Here is a 22,836-nt window from a genome sequence, read left to right as displayed (position 1 = left end):
TCCACAGAGGAAGGCTGGAGCTCTGTCAGTGTCACAACATCGACGGAAGGTGGCGCCCATCCTCGCCCGGGCGGCGCTCGGCGGTCGTCGTTGCCGGCCTACTAGCGGCCACCGATCCTTTTTTAAAATTTTCTGTTAGATAGGTCTTGTTTAGTTGGCACCTGTTTCTTATTAGTTCATTAGTGGGGGAGGATATTTAGTCGTTCTGTGTAGTTTGTGCTGTGTGCATGATTGTTTGTTGTCAGTTGTTACGTGTTTGAGGTACAGGGGTTTTTTCCCTCTGCCTGTGGGTTTCAGTGCAGCATGTTTTGGGCTGCGTCCCTAAGTTGTGTGCGGGCTGTTTGTTTTGGGCATTTGTTTTGCCTTGCCCTGCCTTACCTGTTTTCTGGGCAACGTGTGGATATTTAATACATATTTTTAGTGTGTTCACGGACTTGAGTCTCCTGCGTCTGACTTCGACCCTTCTGTTTCCTGGTGAACACTGACAGTCAGAGTGACCATCGGGTTCTTGGTCACCTCCCTGACCAAGGCCCTTCTCCCCCGATTGCTCAGTTTGGCCGAGCAGCCAGCTTTAAGAAGAGTATTGGTGGTTCCAAACTTCCATTTAACAATGATGGAGGCCACAGCCTTCAATGCTGCAGAAAGTTTTTGGTACCCTTCCCCAGATCTTTGCCTTGACACAATCCTGTCTCGGAGCTATACAGACAATTCCTTAGACCTCATGGCTTGGTTTTTGCTCTGACATGCACTGTCAACTGTGGGATATTATATAGACAGATGTGTGCCTTTTCAAATAATGTCCAATCAATTGAATTTACCACAGGTGGACTCCAATCAAGTTGTAGAAACATCTCAAGGATGATCAATGGAAACAGGATGCACCTGAGCTCAATTTCGAGTCTCATAGCAAAGGCTCTGAATATTTATGGTATTTCATTTATTTATTTTTTTACATTTGCTAACTTTTCTAAAAACCTGTATTCACTTTGTCATTATGGGGTATTGTGTGTAGATTGATGAGGAAAATGTTTTATTTAATCCATTGTAGAATAAGGCTGTAACGTAACAAAATGTAGAGAAAGTGAAGGGGCCTGAATACATTCCGAATGCACTGTATGTCACGGGTAAGCGTTTCCGAGCATATGTGCCCTATCCGAGCATAGAAGATGACGCGCTAGGTTAGCTGTAGGTCAGCTGTAGGTTAGCTGTATGTTAGCTATAGGTTAATAGAATACAGTTTGATACTCTTATGTCTATTGGATGGCATATTCTCGCTGGCTTTCATTTTGGATAGATGGGTAAATCAACACTCAGACTGAATTGAGATGTTTGTACATATGATTGTAGGGTTGTAGTTATAGAGAATTAAACTACATGTTAATATGGTATTCCAGTTTGATTGACAGCTGTATTGATGTCTCTGTCCTTCCTCAGGGATCATCTCTACGTTCCTCCATGTCCACCCATTTGGAGCCAGCATCGAATACATCTTCTCTTACCTACAGCAGCTGGACACCAAGGTACTGCTGGCACACACACACACACACACACACACACACACACCTGAGATGAGCAGCAGGAGCTATCCTGGCACCCTGATCCAACACACACCGTTCTGGCACCCTCAAAAGAGCCCCCAAAGTGAACTGAACTGAGACCATCTTGAGAGGTGGTTCACTTGAATTCCGTGGTCCATTTCCCTTTTTTAGGGCAATGTGAACACAAAGCTCCCCAGGTTCGCTTGTCATTATTCCCGCACCACACACTAGACTATTGCAACACCATTTCCCCTGCCATAACCCCTCGCATTGGTGCCACAATAGAGCGAAGATGATGTGCAGGTTCTCGGATATTGATTAGCGATTGTCAAGGATGCACAGAAATTCCAAAATATTCGTGGAGTTTTTAGTTCAGATTATTAGTTTGCTGTATGTGATCTTTAGGCTAAGAGAGCTTTGTACCCTGTTTATTCCATTGTGGGGTTTGAATAGCTTGAGAAGACAACATATTTGGTGAAAATCACGACATAGGTTACTAAATAAATTCTAGCTTCTAAAGGGGCAGTAGCCTACATTGGGTGTACAATTTTCAATTACAGCATTATTTAATCTGCAGTTATTCTTCTGCTATTTATTCTGTTACAAATAATATTTACATGTTAATAGCATCTTCTGATTACAAGTAGGTACACTACCATTCAAAAGTTTGGGGTCACTTGCAAATGTCCTTGTTTTTGAAAGAAACTATTTTTTGTCCATTTAAATAACATTAAATTGATCAGAAATACAGTGTAGACATTGTTAATGTTGTAAATGACTCTTGTAGCTGGAAACGGATGATTTTTGTATGGAATATCTACATAGGCGTACAGCGGCCCATTATCAGCAACCTGTGTTCCAATGGCACGTCGTGTTAGCAAATCCAAGTTTATCTTTTTAAAAGGCTAATTGATCATTAGAAAACCCTTTTGCAATTATGTTAGCACAGCTGAAAACTGTTATTCTGATTAAAGAAGCAATAAAACTGGCATTCTTTAGACTAGTTGAGTATCTGGAGCATTTGTGGGTTCGATTACAGGCTCAAAATGGCCAGAAACCAAGACTTTCTTCTTAAACTTGTCAGTCTATTCTTGTTCTGAGAAATCAAGGCTATTCCATGCGAGAAATTGCCAAGAAACTGAAAATCTCATACAACATTGTGAACAACTCCCTTCACAGAACAGCGCAAACTGGCTCTAACCAGAATATAAAGAGGAGTGGAGTGTCTAGTTTGAAAAACAGATGCCTCACAAGTCTTCAACTGGCAGCTTCATTAAATAGTACCCTCAAAACACCATTCTCAACGTCAACAGTGAAGAGGCGACTCTGGGATGCTGGCCTTCTAGGCAGAGTTGCAAATAGAAGCCATATCTCAGACTGGCCAATAACAAAAAGATTAAGATGTGCAAAAGAACACAGACACTGGACAGAGGAACTATGCCTAGAAGGCCAGCATTCCGTAGTCGCCTCTTCACTGTTGAAGTTGAGACTGGTGTTTTGTGGGTACTATTTAATGAAGCTGCCAGTGATCAACCGTTTCCAGCTACAATAGTCATTTCCAACATAAACAATGTCTACACTGTATTTCTCATCAATTTGATGTTATGTTAATGGACAACAAAAAAATATTTCTTTAAAAAACAAGGACATTTCAAAGTGACCCCAAACTTTTGAACGGTAGTGTATATCTAGCTGTTAGATAACATATATTGATGGAATGGCTTGTCCTGCACTTTGTAAAAATCCAGAGTGCATTGAGAGAATGTTGGAAAAAGATATTGATTCCTTTATAAACATAGCAATGTGAATACAAAGAGGACTCGGACCACAAAATAGCTGAAGTGAACTCGCAAAATTAGGATTTTGGGTTTTAGGTTATACTCATATAAGTACACAAAAAAAGTTTGTTCTATCAGTTAAACAATAAAATATGAATTATGATTGTACGTGACATACTCAGTATGCAATAAAAACCCTGTTTGTGTGTGTGTGTGAGAAAGTTAGGCTACATGGAGGGGATTATTGGGTAGTCAGGCTGACTCCTAGTGTTCGCTTGAAGTTATTTAGAGATGATGAGGTTTTGGCTATGTGAAGATAAGAATTCCAGAGTATGGTACCTCTGTATCTGAAAGAGAATTGACTATGTGAGGTGTGGCAATGGGGAGGGTGAAGGTTATCGCAGTGTCTTATGTTAAATAAATGGATTTCAGAATTAACCTGGAAGAATCCATTGAAGGGTTTAGATAAACTGTCTGAGTGTGAGTATTTGTAGATGAAAGTGCATACTTGGCGTACATTAATGTCGTAAATAGACAAGAAATTGAATTTCTTAAACAAAGGTTTCGATGGAGCCAGGTAATGAGAAGAGGTGGCTTGTCTTGCTGTATGATGAGTCATTTGTGTAGGTAGGAGCCCTATGTACTGGCCCAGACAATATTATAGTTAATGAGATATGGATAAATTAAGCTATAGTAAAGAGTTAGGAAGCAAGCCTGATGAACCAAACCACTAATATTTATGACAAATTGAATATGATCTTTCCAGTTTAACTTTTCATCAACTAGAACTCGGGGGAATCTAGTGGATGTGACTCGTTCCATTTCATTCCCTCCAATTTAGATTCTGGCTCTTTTTTTCTTTTTTTTTAAAACAATATTTCTTATTCTTGCTAGTGAATACACTAAAGTTTAAAAAAAATTACATTTAAAGATAAACAAATTATCTGACACCATTCCAAAGATGTGGCCATACCTGAGTTGGCTTCATTAATTACTGAATCAAAATACTTGTGCGATAAAATCAAATTGGTTTCATCAGCAAAGAGAAGGGGAAGTACGGTAGAAGACACAGCAGCAAGGTCATTAGTATAGATTAGGAATAACAAAGGATGACTTGACCCTGGTAGATGCACAGCCGTTTCCATAAACACATTGTTCTCTATCATAAACATAATTATATAATAAATAATATATATATATAATCATGGAAACCGTAATAATACAATTTAGAGAGTAATATGTCATGATCAACCATGTCAAACACTTTGGATAAATCTAAAAAGATTCCACGAGCGTATTCATTGTTGTTAAGGGCTGTAAAGCTTTTATCCACAAGTTGCAAAAGAGACATATCTGTGGAGTAGTTTTTACGAATACCTTATTGGTGCTCATATTGAATACAGTGTTGATTTAAATGTTTCAACATTCTCTTATCCACCATTTTTCTAGGATTTTAGAAAAACATGGTAGTGCAGATATTGGCCGATAATTTGTTAAAGATCTTGGATCCCCAGATGTATAGAGGTGTATAACTTCAGAAATTTTCAAATCTTCATGAACAATACCAGTTTGCATAGATTTGGTGAAGATATGTTAGAGGCTCAGTAATCGAGGAAGACACTGATTTCACCAAAGAGGCACCAATCTCATCATGACCTGCTGCTGATATCTTTAAATTACCAATCACCTCCATTACATCAGGAGGATCAAACTGAAGCATCTTAAAGCGCTCACAATTACATTTGTTAAATATTCTACATTTAATGCTACTAATCATTCCCATCTGTTTATTTCCAGCTGCCAAAGAGATGTGGGAAATTGGAAAGTGGTCAGAAATGTCATTATAAAGTATACTTGTATTAGTCACATTATTCAAAGAATTTGTAAAAAATTATTAATAAGGGTAGCCGATGAACTGGTCACTCCTGTGGACTTATAAATGAGGGTATATAGTAGCGGTCGACCGATTATGATTTTTCACCGCCGATACCGATTATTGGAGGACCCAAAAAAAACAATACCGATTTAATCGGGCGATTTTTATATATATGTTTGTAATAATGACAATTACAACAATACTAAATGAACACTTTTATTTTAACTTAATATAATACATCAATAAAATCAATTTAGTCTCAAATAAATAATGAAACATGTTCAATTTGGTTTAAATAATGCAAAAACAAAGTGTTGGAGAAGAAAATAAAAGTGCAATATTTGCCATGTAAAAAAGCAAACGTTTAAGTTCCTTGCTCAGAACATGAGAACATATGAAAGCTGGCGGTTCCTTTTAACATGAGTCTTCAATCAAATCAAATCAAATGTATTTTTATATAGCCCTTCGTACATCAGCTGATATTCTCAAAGTGCTGTACAGAAACCCAGCCTAAAACCCCAAACACCAAGCAAAGCATGTGAAAGAAGCACGGTGGCTAGGAAAAACTCCCTAGGAAAAACTCCCTAGAAAGGCCAAAAACCTAGGAAGAAACCTAGAGAGGAACCAGGCTATGAGGGGTGGCCAGTCCTCTTCTGGCTGTGCAGGGTGGATATTATAACAGAACATGGTCAAAATGTTAAAATGTTAAAGTGTTCATAAATGACCAGCATGGTCAAATAATAATAATCATAGTAGTTGTCGAGGGTGCAACAAGCACGTCTGGTGAACAGGTCAGGGTTCCATAGCTGCAGGCAGAACAGTTGAAACTGGAGCAGCAGCACGGCCAGGTGGACTGGGGACAGCAAGGAGTCATCATACCAGGTAGTCCTGAGGCATGGTCCTAGGGCTCAGGTCCTCCGAGAGAAAGACAGAAAGAGAGAAAGAGAGAATTAGAGAGAGCATATTTAAATACACACAGGACACCGGATAAGACAAGAGAAATACTCCAGATGTAACAGACTGACCCTAGCCCCCCGACACATAAACTACTGCAGCATAAATACTGGAGGCTGAGACAGTATTCGCAGGTAAGAAGTTTTAGGTTGTAGTTATTATAGGAATTATAGGACTATTTCTCTCTATACCATTTGTATTCCATATACCTTTGACTATTGGATGTTCTTATAGGCACTATAGTATTGCCAGCCTAATCTCGTGAGTTGATAGGCTTGAAGTCATAAACAGAGCAATGCTTGAAGCACAGCGAAGAGCTGCTGGCAAATGCAGGAAAGTGCTGTTTGAATGAATGCTTACGAGCATGCTGCTGCCTACCACCGCTCAGTCAGACTGCTCTATCAAATATCAAATCATAGACTTAAATATAATATAATAACACTCAGAAATACAAGCCTTAGGTCATTAATACGGTCAAATCCGGAAACTATCATTTCGAAAACAAAACGTTTATTCTTTCAGTGAAATACAGAACCGTTCCGTATTTTATCTAACGGGTGCCATCCCTAAGTCTAAATATTGCTGTTACATTGTACAACCTTAAATGTTATGTCATAATTATGAACAATTCTGGCAAATTAATTACAGTCTTTGTTAGGAAGAAATGGTCTTCACACAGTTCGCAACAAGCCAGGCAGTCCAAACCGCTGCATATACACTGACTCTGCTTGCATAGAACGCAAGAGAAGTGACACAATTTCCCTAGTTAAAAGAAATTCATGTTAGCAGGCAATATTAACTAAATATGCAGGTTTAAAAATATATACTTGTGTATTGATTTTAAGAAAGGCATTGATTTTTATGGTTAGGTACATATTGCCACGGGGTGGCAGGTAGCCTAGTGGTTAGAGTGTTGGACTAGTAACTGAAAGTTTGCAAGATCGATTCCCCGAGCTAACAAGGTAAAAAAATCTGTCGTTCTGCCCCTGAACAAGGCAGTTAACCCACTGTTCCTAGGCCGTCATTGAAAATAAGAATTTGTTCTTAACTGACTTGCCTAGTTAAATAAAGGTAAAATAAAAAAATAAACAGTGGTGCAACGACAGTGCTTTTTTCGTGAATGCGCTTGTTAAATCATCACCCGTTTGGTGAAGTAGGCTGTGAATCGATGATAAATTAACAGGCACCGCATCGATTATATGCAACGCAGGACAAGCTAGATAAACTATTAATATCATCAACCATGTGTAGTTAACTAGTTAACTATGTTAAAATTGATTGTTTTCTATAAGATAAGTTTAATGCTAGCTAGCAACTTACCTTGGCTCCTTGCTGCACTTGCGTAACAGGTAGTCAGCCTGCCACACAGTCTCCTCGTGGAGGGCAATGTAATCGGCCATAATCAGTGTCCAAAAATGCTGATTACCGATTGTTGTGAAAACTTGAAATCGGCCATTCCGATTAATCGATCAACCTCTAGTATATAGATAGCTGGAGTATAAAGTATTAAAAAAAATCTAAGGTCAGTGTGTGGTTCTCACTTTTAAATAAATTGATGTTGTAATCACCCAATAGAAAACACATTTTTATCTTCATTATTAATAAAATCCAAGGTTGATGCAAGGATATCAAGGAATCTGCCAATGTCAGAATCGGGGGGGTCAAAAGATGCATCCAATTACCACTTTTTCCACCAAAAAAATACAGGAGGGAATTTATATGAAGAGATTCAACATCAATGTTATCAGATGTAAGTGAAAGGTCCTCTCTAACAAATAATTTATCAACAAAAATGGACACTCCTCCTCCCACTTGATGGTTTACAGTGATGAACAGCATTATAAAGACAAAGAGACGTCATAAAGCATGGTTGTCTCTTCAGTCAACCATATTTCTGAAAGGACAACAACGGAAAACTCATGACTGAGAAAAGACAGATAATGAACAAGGTGGTCATGATTTTTAGGAAGACTGCGAACGTTCAAATGAAAGGTAGAAAATAAGCTTGGAATTAGATAAACTGCTACAGTATAGAGATGAGATACTTATTTCTTGGAAATTTCAGGAAATTTGAATCTGGATCAACACAATCATTATATTGATAATTCGCTTCATTAATATCTAACGGATTGAAGAGCACGTTATCAGGGTTGATTTCCTGCCCAACTAGGAGAGATACACAGTCAGAATCACCCAGAGAGCGGAACGGAAACATAGAAGTGTATACCTCACATGTCCAATACAATCATACATTGTGTTGGTTTTCTCAATAGGGGTGAACTTCCTATGGAATGCACATTGACACAGTCCACAGAAGACCACTGAAGACTTCAGAGGGTTATGACATTTAGAGCAATGTGTGTTTTTGGTCATGAGGTTAGAGTTGGGTCCTCATTCAAAGGCTAGGACAGTGTAAATACAAAGAGAACTGAGTTATTTTGCTTTTTTTTACCCCAGAGTTCACTTTAAAGAGGCCTGAGATAGGTTATTTTTATGAGGGCTAGGTATGAAAACAACCTTACAATACATTATCACACACAACCAGCTGAGCAATAGAGGCATCCTGGCACCTTGCTGCAAAACACACACACACACACACACACACACACACACACACACACACACACACACAAGCTTCCCCCACATTCCCGCATTAACCCCTCGCCTTCTGGATGATAGCAGGGTGAACAGGCAGTGGCTCGGGTGGTTGTTGTCCTTGATGATCTTTTTGGCCTTTCACCAACTTGGTAGAACTGGAGTTGTTTAATAAATAATAAACAAACTCAAACTCCAAAACCAACGTACATAAAAATAACTTGGGTAAAAATACCCATCGCACACCAATACAAAAATACACAAAATCAATAACAAACAAAACAATCTCGGACAAGGACATGAGGGAAAACAGAGGGTTAAATACTCAACATGTAATGACTGGGGTTGGAAACAGGTGTGTAGGAAAACAAGACAAAACCAATGGAAAATGAAAAATGGATCAGTGATGGCTAGAAGACCGGTGACGTCGATCGCCGAGCACCACCTGAACAAGGAGGGGCATCGACTTTGGCAGAAGTAGTGACAGTACCCCCCCCACGTGCGGCGCCAGTGGCGCGTCGACACCGGCCTCAGGGACGACCCGGAGGACGAGGTGCAGGGTGATCCGGATGGAGACGATGGAACTCTCGCAGCAGGGAAGGATCTAACACATCTTCCACCGGAACCCAGCATCTCTCCTCCGGACCGTACCCCTCCCAGTCCACGTGGTACTGAAGGCCCCTCGTCCGACGTCTCGAATCTAGGATGGATTGAACGGAGTATGCCGGGGCCCCCTCAATGTCCAGAGGGGGCGGAGGAACCTCCCGCACCTCAGCCTCCTGAAGCGGGCCAGCCACCACCGGCCTGAGGAGAGACACATGGAACGAGGGGTTAATGCGGGAATGTGGGGGAAGCTTTAACATAACATACCTCGTTCACTTTCCTCAGGACTTTAAACGGCCCCACAGACTCAGAATCCGGCAGGGCAGGCGGAGGGGCAGGTTTCTGGTCGAGAGCCAGACCCTGTCCCCTGGTGCGAACACCGGGGCCTCACTGCGGTGACGGTCTGTGCCAACTTTCTGGCGTCGTACGGCGCGCTGAAGGTGGACGTGAGCGGCGTCCCAGGTCTCCTCCGCGCGCCGGAACCAGTGGTCCACCGCAGGAGCCTCGGTCTGACTCTGATGCCAAGGGGCCAGAACCGGCTGATACCCCAACACGCACTGAAAATGAGAGAGGTTAGTGGAGGAGTGGCAGAGCCAGTTCTGAGCCATCTCTGCCCAGGGCACGAACGCCGCCCACTCCCCCGGCCAGTCCTGGCAATAAGACCTCAGAAACCTACCCACATCCTGGTTAACTCTCTCCACCTGCCCGTTACTCTCAGGGTGAAAACCCAAGGTAAGGCTGACCGAGACCCCCAGACGCTCCATGAACGCCTTCCAGACCCTTGACGTGAACTGGGGACCCCAATCAGACACTATATCCTCAGGCATCCCGTAGTGCCGAAAGATGTGTGTAAACAGAGCCTCTGCAGTTTGTAGGGCCGTAGGGAGACCGGGCAAAGGGAGGAGACGACAGGACTTAGAAAACTGATCCGCAACGACCAGGATCGTGGTGTTACCTTGTGAAGGTGGAAGATCGGTTATGAAATCCACCGACAATTGCGACTACGGCCTTTGTGGAACGAGTAAGGGTTGTAACTTACCTCTAGGTAGGTGTCTAGGAGCCTTGCACTGGGCGCACACTGAGCAGGAGGAAACATAAACCCTCACGTCCTTAGCTAAGGTCAGCCACCAGTACCTCCCACTAAGACATCGCATCGTCTGACCAATCCCAGGATGACCAGAGGAGGGTAACGTGTGAGCCCAGTAGATCAATCGGTCGATGACAGCAGACAGAATGTACAGATGCCCAGCTGGACACTGAGGGGGAACGGGCTCTGCACGTGACGCCCGTTCAATGTCCGCGTCCAGCTCCCATACTACCGGTGCCACCAAACAAGAGGCTGGGATTATGGGAGTGGGATCCATGGACCGCTCCTCTGTGTCATACAGCCAGGACAGTACGTCTGCCTTAACGTTCTGGGAACCTGGTTTGTAAGAGAGGGTAAACACAGAACGGGTAATAAACATGGCCCACCTTTCCTGGTGAGGATTCAGTCTCCTCGCTTCCCGGATGTACTCCAGATTGTGGTGGTCAGTCCAGATGAGAAAAGGGTGTTTAGCCCCCTCAAGCCAATGTCTCCACACCTTCAAAGCCTTGACAACAGCCAAGAGCTCCCAATCCCCCACATCATAGTTTCGCTCTGCCGGGCTGAGCTTCTTAAAGAAGAAGGCACAGGGGCAGAGCTTAGGTGGCGTACCCAAGCGCTGAGACAGCACAGCTCCTATTCCAGCCTCAGACGCGTCCACCTCCACTGTGAATTGCAAAGACGGATCCGGATGAGTCAACACAGGAACCGAGGTAAAGAGAGTCTTCAGTTTCCTAAAAGCCCTATCCGCCCCAGTCGACCACTGCAAGCGCACCGGACCCCCCTTCAGCAGTGAGGTAATGGGAGCAGCTACCTGACCAAAACCCCGGATAAACCACCGGTAGTAATTGGCAAACCCTAAAAATCGCTGCACCTCCTTTACCGTGGTGGGAGTCGGCCAATTACGCACAGCTGCAATGCGGTCACTCTCCATCTCCACTCCTGACGTGGATAGGCGATACCCTAAGAAGGAGACGGACTGTTGAAAGAACAGGCATTTCTCAGCCTTGACATACAGGTCATGCTCCAACAGGCGACCAAGCACTCTGCGCACCAGGGACACATGCTCGGCGCGTGTAGAGGAGTAGATCAGAATGTCATCGATATACACCACTACACCCTGCCGTGCAGGTCCCTGAAAATCTCATCTACAAAAGATTGGAAGACTGATGGAGCATTCTTCAAACCGTACAGCATGACAAGGTACTCATAATGCCCTGAGGTGGTACTAAATGCTGTCTTCCACTCGTCTCCATCTCGGATACGCACCAGGTTGTACACACTCCTGAGATCCAGTTTAGTGAAGAAGTGTGCCCCGTGCATTAACTCAATCGCCGTGGCGATCAGAGGTAGCGGGTAATTGTACCCGACCGTAATTTTATTGAGACCTCGATAATCAATGCGCGGGCGAAGACCTCCATCCTTCTTCTTCACAAAAAATAAACTCGAGGAGACGGGTGAAACATATGGAGACATATGTCTTCATAGCCACCGTCTCCGCTTGCGATAGGGGATACACGTGACTCCTGGGTAGTGCAGCGTCTACCATGAGATTTATCGCACAATCCCCCTGTTGATGGGGTGGTAATTGAGTCACCTTCTTTTTACAGAAGACGAGAGCCAAATCGGCATATTCGGGGGAAATGCGCACGGTGGAGACCTATTCTGGACTTTCCACCATAGTAGCACCAAAGGAAACCCCTACACACCTACCTGAGCACTCTCGCGACCACCCCATGAGAGCCCTCTGTGGCCAAGAAAAAGTGGGGTTATGACAAATTAACCAAGGTAGACCCAGCACCACGGGATACGCAGGAGTGTCCATAAGGAAAAGACTCATTTTTTCCTTGTGACCGCCCCTGCTTCACCATACTCAAAGGAGCTGTGGCCTCCCTGATTAACCCTGACCCTAATGGTCGACTATCTTAGGTGTGAACGGGGAAAGGCAAATCCACGGGTACAATGGGGATCCCTAAACTATGAGCAAAAGCTTGATCAATGAAATTCCCAGCCGCGCCTGAATCTACTAGCGCCTTATGCTGGGAACGCAGGGAAAAATCAGGTAAAGTAACAGACACAAACATAAGTGCAACAGAGGGCTCTGGATGAGAATGGTGCCTACTCACCTGGGGTGGCGCCAGAGCGCCCTGCCTGTTACCTCGATTCCCAGAGGAACCTACCCGGCACCAACCAGCAGTGTGACCTCTGTGGCCACAGATGGTGCGCGAGCGGGAACCCCCTCCGGTCTCCCTGTGCACCCCCTCTCCCAATTCCCTGGGTATAGGAGAGGGGGTGCGGGAGGATGGAACCACCAGACCCCAATCTGGACGTCCGCGGGCAGCCAGCAGGTTGTCCAGCCGGATGGACAGATCCACCAGCTGGTCAAAGGTGAGGGTGGTGTCTCTGCAGGCCAGCTCCCGACGGACGTCCTCACGCAGACTACAACGGTAACGGTAATCAGGGCCCTGTGATTCCATCCCGCACCGGCTGCCAGGGTCCTAAACTCCAGGGCAAAATCCTGGACACTCCTCGTCTCCTGCCTCAGATGGTAGAGGCGCTCACCCACTGCTCTGCCCTCGGGTGGATGGTCAAAGACTGCCTGAAAACGGCAGGTGAACTCCTCATAATGGTCCAACGCCGCATCATCTCCTCCACACACAGCGCTGGCCCACTCCAGGGCTCTCCCGGTGAGGCACGAGACGAGGGCGAAACTCTTCTCACGGTCAGATGGAACTGGGTGGACCGTGGCCAGGAAAAGCTCTAACTGTAGTAGGAAACCTCGGCAGGTGGCAGCACTTCCGTCGTACTCCTGAGGCATGGATAGACAGATGCCAACGAGTTCAGGTTGAGAAGGGGCGCTCAGGATAGACCCCGGTTGGGCTGGTGGAGGCGCTGGAAAAACTCCCTGTCTCTCCCTGCGGTCCATATTCTGGACAACGCGATCCATGGCGGCGCATAGATGGTGAAGCTTCTCCTCACTCTCCTGGACGCGCTTCATTTTTTGGTCCGAGATTCTGTCATCGTCGTGTGTGTAGGTGGCAAGGAAGTCAGGAGAAACAAACTTGGTAAAACTGGAGTTGTTTAATAAATAATAAAGAAACATGAACTCCAAAACCAACGTACATAAAAATGACATAGGTAAAAATACCCGTCGCACACCATTACAAAAATACACGAAATCAATAACAAACAAAACAATCTCGGACAAGGACATGAGGGAAAACAGAGGGTTAAATACACAACATGTAATGACTGGGATTGGAAACAGGTGTGTAGGAAAACAAGACAAAACCAATGGAAAATGAAAAATGGATCAGTGATGGCTAGAAGGCCGGTGACGTCGATCGCCGAGCACCACCCGAACAAGGAGGGGCATCGACTTCGGCAGAAGTAGTGACAATATTACTGCATGGTTGGAACTATAAGCACAAGCATTTCGCTACACTCGCATTAACATCTGCTAACCATGTGTATGTGACAAATAAAATTTGATTTGAATTTGATTTGACACACATACACACACACACACACACACACACACACACACACACACACACACACACACACACACACACAGAGCGAGCTGTCCTGTCTCCTCGCTCCAACACACACACAATGCCACGGATTAAGCATCCCCACTGGGTTGACATATGGGCCTGATGTATGCCAGAGCCCCACTGCGCAGTTTGAGCCTCCTGGCGCAGTCAGCCTTGAATCCCCTAGTGCAAGCAGAATCCCATGGTGCAGCCAAAGTCTTCTTGTGCTGTCTCATCTAATTTCAGGCCCTTGATGCAGGCTCCGCTTCAGGTTTGAGTTGGGGTTGATGTTAAGCCATTAACTTTCCTCTCCTCACACGCCCTCCAGATACAGTGTATGCTATTTTCTTGTATCTCCCATAGCTCCAGTACTGTAGACATAAGGAAAGGATATCTCTCTGTATCTCCCAATGCTTCAGTACTACATACATGAATATAGGATATACAGTTGAAGTCGGAGGTTTACATTTAACTCAGTTTTCACAATTCTTGACATTTAATCCTCATCTTAGCTCAGTTAGGATCTCCACTTTACTTTAAGAATGTGAAATGTCAGAATAATAGCAGAGAGAATGATTTATTTCAGCTTTGATTTCTTTCATCACATTCCCAGTGGGTCAGAAGTTTACATACACTCAATTCGTATTTGGTAGCATTGCCTTTTAATTGTTTAACTTGGGTCAAACATTTCGGGTAGCCTTCCACAAGCTTCTCACAATAAGTTAGGTGAATTTTGGCCCATTCCTCCTGACAGAGCTGGTGTAACTGAGTCAGGTTTGTAGGCCTCCTTGCTCACACAGGCTTTCTCAGTTCTGCCCACAAATGTTCTAAGGCATTGAGGTCAGGGTTTTGTGATGGCCACTCCAATACCTTGACTTTGTTGTCCTTAAACCATTTTGCCACAACTGGAAGTATGCTTGGGGTAATTTTCCATTTGGAAGTCCCATTTGCGACCAAGCTTTAACTTCCTGACTGATGTCTTGAGATGTTGCTTCAATATATCCACATCATTTTTTCCTCATTATGCCATCTATTTTGTGAAGTGCACCAGTCCCTCCTGCAGCAAAACACCCCCACAACATGATGCTGCTACCCCCGTGCTTCACGGTTGGGATGGTGTTCTTCAGCTTGCAAGCCTCCCCCTTTTTCCTCCAATCATAACGATGGTCATTATGGCCAAACAGTTCTATTTTTGTTTCATCAGACCAGAGGACATTTCTCCAAAAAGTACGATCTTTGTCCCTATGTGCAGTTGCAAACCATAGTCTGGCTTTTTTATGGCGGTTTTGGAGCAGTGGCTTCTTCCTTGCTGAGCGGCCTTTCAGGTATGTCAATATAGGACTCCTTTTACTGTGGATATAGATACTTTTGTGCCTGTTACCTCCAGCATCTTCACAAGGACGTTTGCTGTTGTTCTGGGATTGATTTGCACTTTTCGCACCAAAGTACGTTCATCTCTAGGAGACAGAACCCATTTCCTTCCTGAGCGGTATGACAGCTGCGTAGTCCCATGGTGTTTATACTTGTGTACTATTGTTTGTACAGATGAACGTGGTACCTTCAGGCATTTGGAAATTGCTCCCAAGGATGAACCAGACTTGTGGAGGTCTTGGCTGATTTCTCTTGATTTTCTCATGATGTCAAGCAAAGAGGCACTGAGTTTGAAGGTAGGCCTTGAAATACATCCACAGGTACACCTCCAATTGACTCAAAATATGTCAATTAGCCTATCAGAAGCTTCTAAAGCCATGTCATCATTTTCTGGAATTTTCCAAGCTGTTTAAAGGCACAGTCAACTTAGTGTAATGTAACTTCTGACCCACTGGAATTGTGATACAGTGAATTATAAGTGAAATAATCTGTCTGTAAACAATTGTTGGAAAAATTACTTGTGTCATGCACAAAGTAGATGTCCTAACCGACTTGCCAAAACTATAGTTTTTTAACAAGAAATTTATGGAGTGGTTGAAAAACTAGTTTTAATTACTCCAACCTATGTCTATGTAAACTTCTGACTTCAACTGTATCTCTATCTCTCATAGCTACAGTACAATAGACATGAATATATTGTTTATCTCTGTATCTCCCATAGCTACAGTACTATAGACATGAACATAGGATATCCATCTGTATCTCCCTGTGCTACAGTACTATAGACATGAATATAGGATATCTATCTGTATCTCCCAGTGCTACAGTACTGTAGAAATGAATATAGGATATCTCTCTGTATCTCCCAGTGCTACCGTACTATAGACATGAATGTAGGATATCTCTCTGTATCTCCCAGTGCTACAGTTCTATGGACATGAATATAGGATATCTCTATCTCCCAGTGCTCTTGTGGTTGTGTCTCAGTGTGATTTCCCTGGACACTGAGACCTGTTACATCTGGATCCTTCCTGTCTCTCACTGACGAAGCAGAGCGGTTTTATTTATTCTGACACTTCGCTAAAACACCTGTCTCCACATGTCGGGCTCCTCAGGGGCCTTTCTGGGTTCTCAGCACTCCTCTGCTCTCGACTGTCAGATTGATTCTGTTCTTTTCTCTCCTCCACATATGACCACTACGCTCACTGACACCTCTGCAAGGAGGCCTTCAGATATACTATATGGTCACTCTTACTGCTACCCCAATGATGAGGCCCTCAGACATGACTACTCTTACTATTACCTCCATGAGGAAGCCCTCAGACATGACTACTCTTACTGCTACCTCCATGATGAAGCCCTCAGACATGACTCCTCTTACTGCCACCTCCATGAGGAGGCACTCTTATACACTACTTTACCAAAAGTATGTGAATACCTGCTCGTCGAACATCTCATTCCAAAATCATGGGCATTATTATGGAGTTGGTCCTCATTTTGCTGTTATAACAGCCTCTGCTGTTCTGGGAAGGCTTTCCACTAGATGTTGGAACATTGCTGCGGGAACTTTATTTGATTCAGCCACGAGAGCATTTGTGAGGTCAGACACTGACGTTGGTTGATTAGGCCTGGCTCGCAGTCATCGTTCCAATTCATCCCAAAGGTGTTCGATGGGGTTGAGGTCAGGGCTCTGTGCAGGCCAGTCAAGTTCTTCCACACCGATCTCGACAAACCATTTCTGTATGGACCTTGCTTTGTGCACGGGGGCATTGGCATGCTAAAACAGGAACGGACCTTCCCCAAACAGGAGAGCGCTACCTTCCCCAAGACATTTCCCAAACTGCCACAAATTTGGAAAACCAGAATTATCTTGAATGTCATTGTATGCTGTAGCGTTAAGATTTCCCTTCACTGGACTAAGGGGCCTAGCCCTAACTATGAAAAACAGCCCCAGATCATTAAATCTCCTCCAACAACTTTACAGTTGGCCCTATGCATTCGGCAGTTAGCATTCTCCTAGCTTCCCCCAAATCTAGATTAGTCCGTCGGACTGTCAGATGGTGAAGTGTGATTCATCACTCCAGAGAATGCGTTTCCACGGCTCCAGAGTCCAATGGCGGCGAGATTCATTTGCGACCAAGCTTTAACTTCCTGACTGATGTCTTGAGATGTTGCTTCAATATATCCACGTAATTTTTTCCTCATGATGCCATCTATTTTGTGAAGTGCACCAGTCCCTCCTGCAGCAAAGCACCCCCACAACATGATGCTGCCACCCCCGTGCTTCACGGTTGGGATGGTGTTCTTCGGCTTGCAAGCATCCCCCTTTTTCCTCCAAACATAACGATGGTCATTATGGCCAAACAGTTCTATTTTTGTTTCATCAGACCAGAGGACATTTCTCCAAAAAGTACGATCTTTGTCCCTATGTGCAGTTGCAAACCATAGTCTGGCTTTTTTATGGCGGTTTTGGAGCAGTGGCTTCTTCCTTGCTGAGCGGCCTTTCAGGTATGTCGATATAGGACTCGTTTTACTGTGGATATAGATACTTTTGTACCAGTTTCCTCCAGCATCTTCACAATGTCCTTTGCTGTTGTTCTGGGATTGATTTGCACTTTTCGCACCAAAGTCCATTCATCTCTAAGAGACAGAATGCATCTCCTTCCTGAGCGGTATGACGGCTGCGTGGTCCCATGGTGTTTTACTTGCATACTATTGTTTGTACAGATGAACGTGGTACCTTCAGGCATTTTGAAATTCACCAAGTCCACAGACTTTTTTCTCTGAGGTCTTGGCTGATTTCTCTTGATTTTCCCATGATGTCAAGCAAAGAGGCACTGAGTTTGAAGGCAGGCCTTGAAATACATCCACAGGTATGCCTCCAATTGACTCAAATGAGGTCAATTAGCCTATCAGAAGCTTCTAAAGCAATGACGTAATTTTCTGGAATTTTCCAAGCTGTTTAAAGGCACAGTCAACTTAGTGTGGAGTAAACGTCTGACCCACTGGAATTGTGATACAGTGAATTATAAGTGAAATAATCTGTCAGTAAACAATTGTTGGAAAAATTACTTGTGTCATGCACAAAGTAGATGTCCTAACCGACTTGCCAAACTATAGTTTTTTAACAAGAAATGTGTGGAGTGGTTGAAAAACAAGTTTTAATGACTCCAACCTAAGTCTATGTAAACTTCCAACTTCAACTGTAGGTGTGGGTTTATCAAATCAAATGTTATTGGTCACATACACATGGTTACCAGATGTTATCGCGAGTGTAGCGAAATGCTTCTGAAATGTTTCTAGATCCGACAGTGCAGCAGTATCTAACAGGTAATATCTAACAATTCCACAACAAAACCTAATATCTAACAAATTCCACAACAAAATCTTATACACACAATCTAGTAAAGGAATGGGATAAGAATATATAAGTATAAAATAATTGGATGAGCAGTGACAGAGGGGCTAAGATGCAATAGATAGTGAAGGATACAGTATACATTATATACATATGAGATGAGTAATGGGAGATATGTAAACATTCTTAAAGTGGCATTATTAAAGTGACTAGTGTTCCATTTATTAAAGTGGCCAATGATATAAAGTCTGTAGGTAGGCAGCCGCCTCTCTGTGCTAGTGGTGGCTGTTTAACAATCTAATGACCTTGAGATAGAAGCTAATTTTCAGTCTCTTTGTCCCAGCTTTGATGCACCTGTACTGACCTCACCTTCTGGACAGAAGCAGGGTGAACATGCAGTGGCTCGGGTGGTTATTGTCCCTGATGATCGTTTTTGCCTTCCTGTGACATTGGGTGTTGTAGGTGTCCTGGAGGGCAGGTAGTTTGCCCCATGTGATGCATTGTGCAGACCGCACCACCCTCTGGAGAGCCTTGCAGTTGTGGGCGGTGCAGTTCCCATACCAGTCGGTGATACAGCCCGACAGCATGCTCTCAATTGTGCACCTGTAAAAGCTAGTGAGGGTTTTTGGTGACAAGCTAAATTCTTTCAGCCTCCTGAGGTTGAAGAAGCGTAGTTGCACCTTCTTCACCACACTGTCTGTGTGCGTGGACCATTTCAGTTTGTCTGTGATATGTACACCGAGGAACTTAAATGTTCCACCGCCACTGCTGTCCCGTCAATGTGGATGGGGGGGGGGGGAAGTCCACGATCATCTCTTTTGTTTTGCTGACATTGAGTGAGAGGTTATTTTCCTGACACCACACTCTGAGGGCCCTCACCTCCTCCCTGTAGGCTGTTTCGTTGTTGTTGGTAATAAAGCCTACCACTGTAGTGTCATCTGCAAATTTCATGTTTGAGTATGAGGTGTCCATGGCCACGCAGTCGTGGGTGAACAGGGAGTACAGAATGGGGCTGAAAACGCACCCTTGTGGGACCCCAGTGTTGAGGATCAGCAGAGTCGAGATGTTGTTTCCTACCTTCACCACCTTGGGGCGGCCCGTCAGGAAGTCCAGGCCCCAGTTGCACAGGGCGGGGTCAAGACCCAGGGTCTCTAGCTTAATGATGAGTTTGGAGGGTACTATGGTGTTGAATGCTGAGCTGTAGTCAATGAACAGCATTCTTACATAGGTATTCCTCTTGTCCAGATGGGATAGGGCAATGTGCAGTGTGATGGTGATTGCATCGTCTGTGGACCTATTGGGGCGGTAAGCAAATTGAAGTGGGTCTAGGCTGACAGGTAGGGTGGAGGTGGTATGATACTTGACTAGTCTCTCAAAACACTTCATGATGACAGAAGTGAGGGCTACGGGGCGATAGACATTTAGTTCAGTTACCTTAGCTATCTTGGGAACAGGAACAATGGTGCCCATCTTGAAGCATGTGGGGACAGCAGACTGGGATAGGGATTGATTTAATATGTCCGTAAACACACCAGCCTGCTGGTCTACGCATGCTCTGAGGACAAGGCTAGAGATGCCGTCTGGGCTGGCAGCCTTGCGAGGGTTAACACGTTTAAATGTTTTACTCACGTCGGCCATGGAGAAGGAGAGACTACAGTCTTTGGTAGCGGGCCACGTCAGTGGCACTGTATTGTCCTCAAAGCGCACAAAGAAGTTGTTTAATTTCTCTGGCAGCAAGACCTTGATGTCCGCGACGGGCTGGTTTTCTTTTTGTAATCTGAGATTGTCTGTAGACCCTGCCACATACGTCTCGTGTTTGAGCCATTGAATTGCGACTCCACTTTGTCTCTATACTGACACTTTGCTTGATTGATTGCCTTACAGAGGGAATAACTACACTGTTTATATTCGGCCATATTTCCAGTCGCCTTGCCATGATTAAATGCGATGGTATGTGTTTTCAGTTTTGCGCGAATGATGCCATCAATCCATGGTTTCTGGTTAGGGAAGGTGTTAATAGTCACAGTGGGTACACCATCTCCTATACACTTCCTTATAAACTCACTCACCGAGTCAGTGTATACTGTACGTCAATGTTATTATCTGAGGCAACCCGGAACATATCCCAGTCCATATTATCTGAGGCAACCCGGAACATATCCCAGTCCATGTGATCGAAGCAATCTTGAAGCGTGGAATCCTATTGGTCAGACCAGCAATAGATATCACAGGCGCTTCCTGTTTTAGTTTCTGCCTATACGAGGGGAGCAACAAGATGGGGTCATGGTCAGATTTGCCAAAAGGAGGGCGGGGGAGGGCCTTGTATGCATTCATCTTGTGATGAGTATTGTGTTGGTGTTGGCGTTTGTCACTCAGATCAGTTCTTCTGAGATGTGGGGCTCTGAGTTTGTAGGAGTGTGTATCAAATCTGTGTGTAACGTTTGTATTGTGATTGTATCTGTGGATGTGTGCCTGTGTATGTATCAAATCTGTGTATTTATAGTGTGTGTATGTTTGTTTCAGATAAACACCGGACAGGTGGGGGCTCTACTGGGTCGGCTGCCCTGTACCTTCAGACAGGAGCTGACAGGGGTGGGCGCCAGCCTGGAGAAACGCTGGAAGTTCTGTGGTTTCGAGGGAATCAAGACCAAATAGAGCATTACAGAGACACAGCGGATATCACAGGGACACAGAAGAAACAGCATTAGGCTGCATTATGAGGACACTAAGGATACAGCCTCTGTGTACGTGACAGAGAGGATGACTCGTCTCCAGGGTGACAGAGACCTCTATAACACCTCCAACACCACACTGCTCTGCTCTGTGCCCGACTCTGCAACACCTCATGAGATAAAACACTGGGAGTCCCAGAGGAGTATCAGTCCAAAGGTGCCAGGGGATTTGCTGTTAGTCCATCACATTGGCGGACTGAACCGTTCTCAGAGCCTCTAACTGGTTAACTCTGCTGTCAATCAACCAAGACTACTACCCATGACCACGTTCAGTTGCCAAACGTTGTTGAAAGTTGCAAATAGAAATGCCATGAATAGCCAACATGATTCCTCGGTCAACGTGTTCGGAGAGGCATGTTTGTTCTATGTGGTACATTTCTATCGGAAAGTTCCTAAATGTTGTGGCCTGCTGAACGTGCCCCAGGGAGGATATCAGGGTCTGCTGAACACTTTCCACTTCTTTCTGCCTTTCTCTTTTCTCTCTTTTGTTCCGTGTTTGAGCAATTCTATAAATAGATTGTATATATTACCATACTTTCTGTATGGGCATCGTCATACCAGATGACTTCAGGAGCTATCAGGTGGTTGTTGTTTGTTTTCCATGTGAACCAACTGAAAATTCTCAATCAATGTGTATTCAGTTTTAATTTAGTATTCAGTGCTCTTTGTTTGAACTCAAAGAATAATCAAGGCCCAACAATTAGCATTTCTTATGCCCACGTCTAGGTAGTCTCTCCCCGCTACTGTCTGCATTTTTCTGTTTAGTACCTAATGAACACGACCCTGGTAAACATAATGGACCTCCAGCAGTTGGCAGGGGTAATAGCGTTTTTATGAGTATACCTTCACGTGGTAGGGGTGGTAGGTAGCCTAGGTTAGAGCGTTGGGCCTGTAACCTAAAGGTCTCTAGTCGAATCCCGAGCTGACAAGGTGAAAAATCTGTTGATGTGTTCTTGAGCAAGGCACTTAACCTGTTGGGGACAGACGTTCCGCTAGCGGAACCCCGTTCCGCATGTGGAACCCCTAGCCAACAGCCAATGGCATCGCACGGCGCGAAATACAAAACCAACTAAAATACCACAATTCAATTTTCTCAAACAATCAACTATTTAACACCATTTTAAAGATAAGACTCTCGTTAATCTAACCACATTGTCCGATTTCAAAAAGGCTTTACAACGAAAGCAAAACATTAGATTATGTTAGGAGAGTACATAGACACAAATAATCACACAGCCATTTTCCAACCAAGTATATATGTCACATAAACCCAAACCACAGCTAAATGCAGCACTAACCTTTGATGATCTTCATCAGATGATACTCCTAGGACATTATGTTATACAATACATGCATGTTTTGTTCAATCAATTTCATATTTATATTTAAAAAAAAACGCTTTTTACATTAG

At 44.1% G+C, this 22,836-nt stretch overlaps 1 protein-coding gene across 1 annotated transcript in view; it reads left to right on the top strand.

Moving 5' to 3' along the window:
- Nucleotides 1–22,369, top strand: part of LOC106604464 (ecto-NOX disulfide-thiol exchanger 2-like) — a 225,390-nt gene extending 203,021 nt beyond the window's left edge. The window contains exons 13-14 of the mRNA XM_014199103.2: nucleotides 1,435–1,520; nucleotides 21,217–22,369. Of these exons, the coding sequence (XP_014054578.2) occupies nucleotides 1,435–1,520; nucleotides 21,217–21,348 (218 nt within the window). The 3' untranslated portion in view covers nucleotides 21,349–22,369. The remainder of the gene's footprint in view (nucleotides 1–1,434; nucleotides 1,521–21,216) is intronic.
- The last annotated feature ends 467 nt before the right edge of the window (nucleotides 22,370–22,836 follow it).

This window comes from Salmo salar, chromosome ssa05, assembly GCF_905237065.1.
Source record: "Salmo salar chromosome ssa05, Ssal_v3.1, whole genome shotgun sequence".
Classification (NCBI taxonomy): domain Eukaryota; kingdom Metazoa; phylum Chordata; class Actinopteri; order Salmoniformes; family Salmonidae; genus Salmo; species Salmo salar.
The sequence above is the reverse complement of the archived record's forward strand: the minus strand, read 5'-3'. Positions and strand labels throughout refer to the sequence as shown.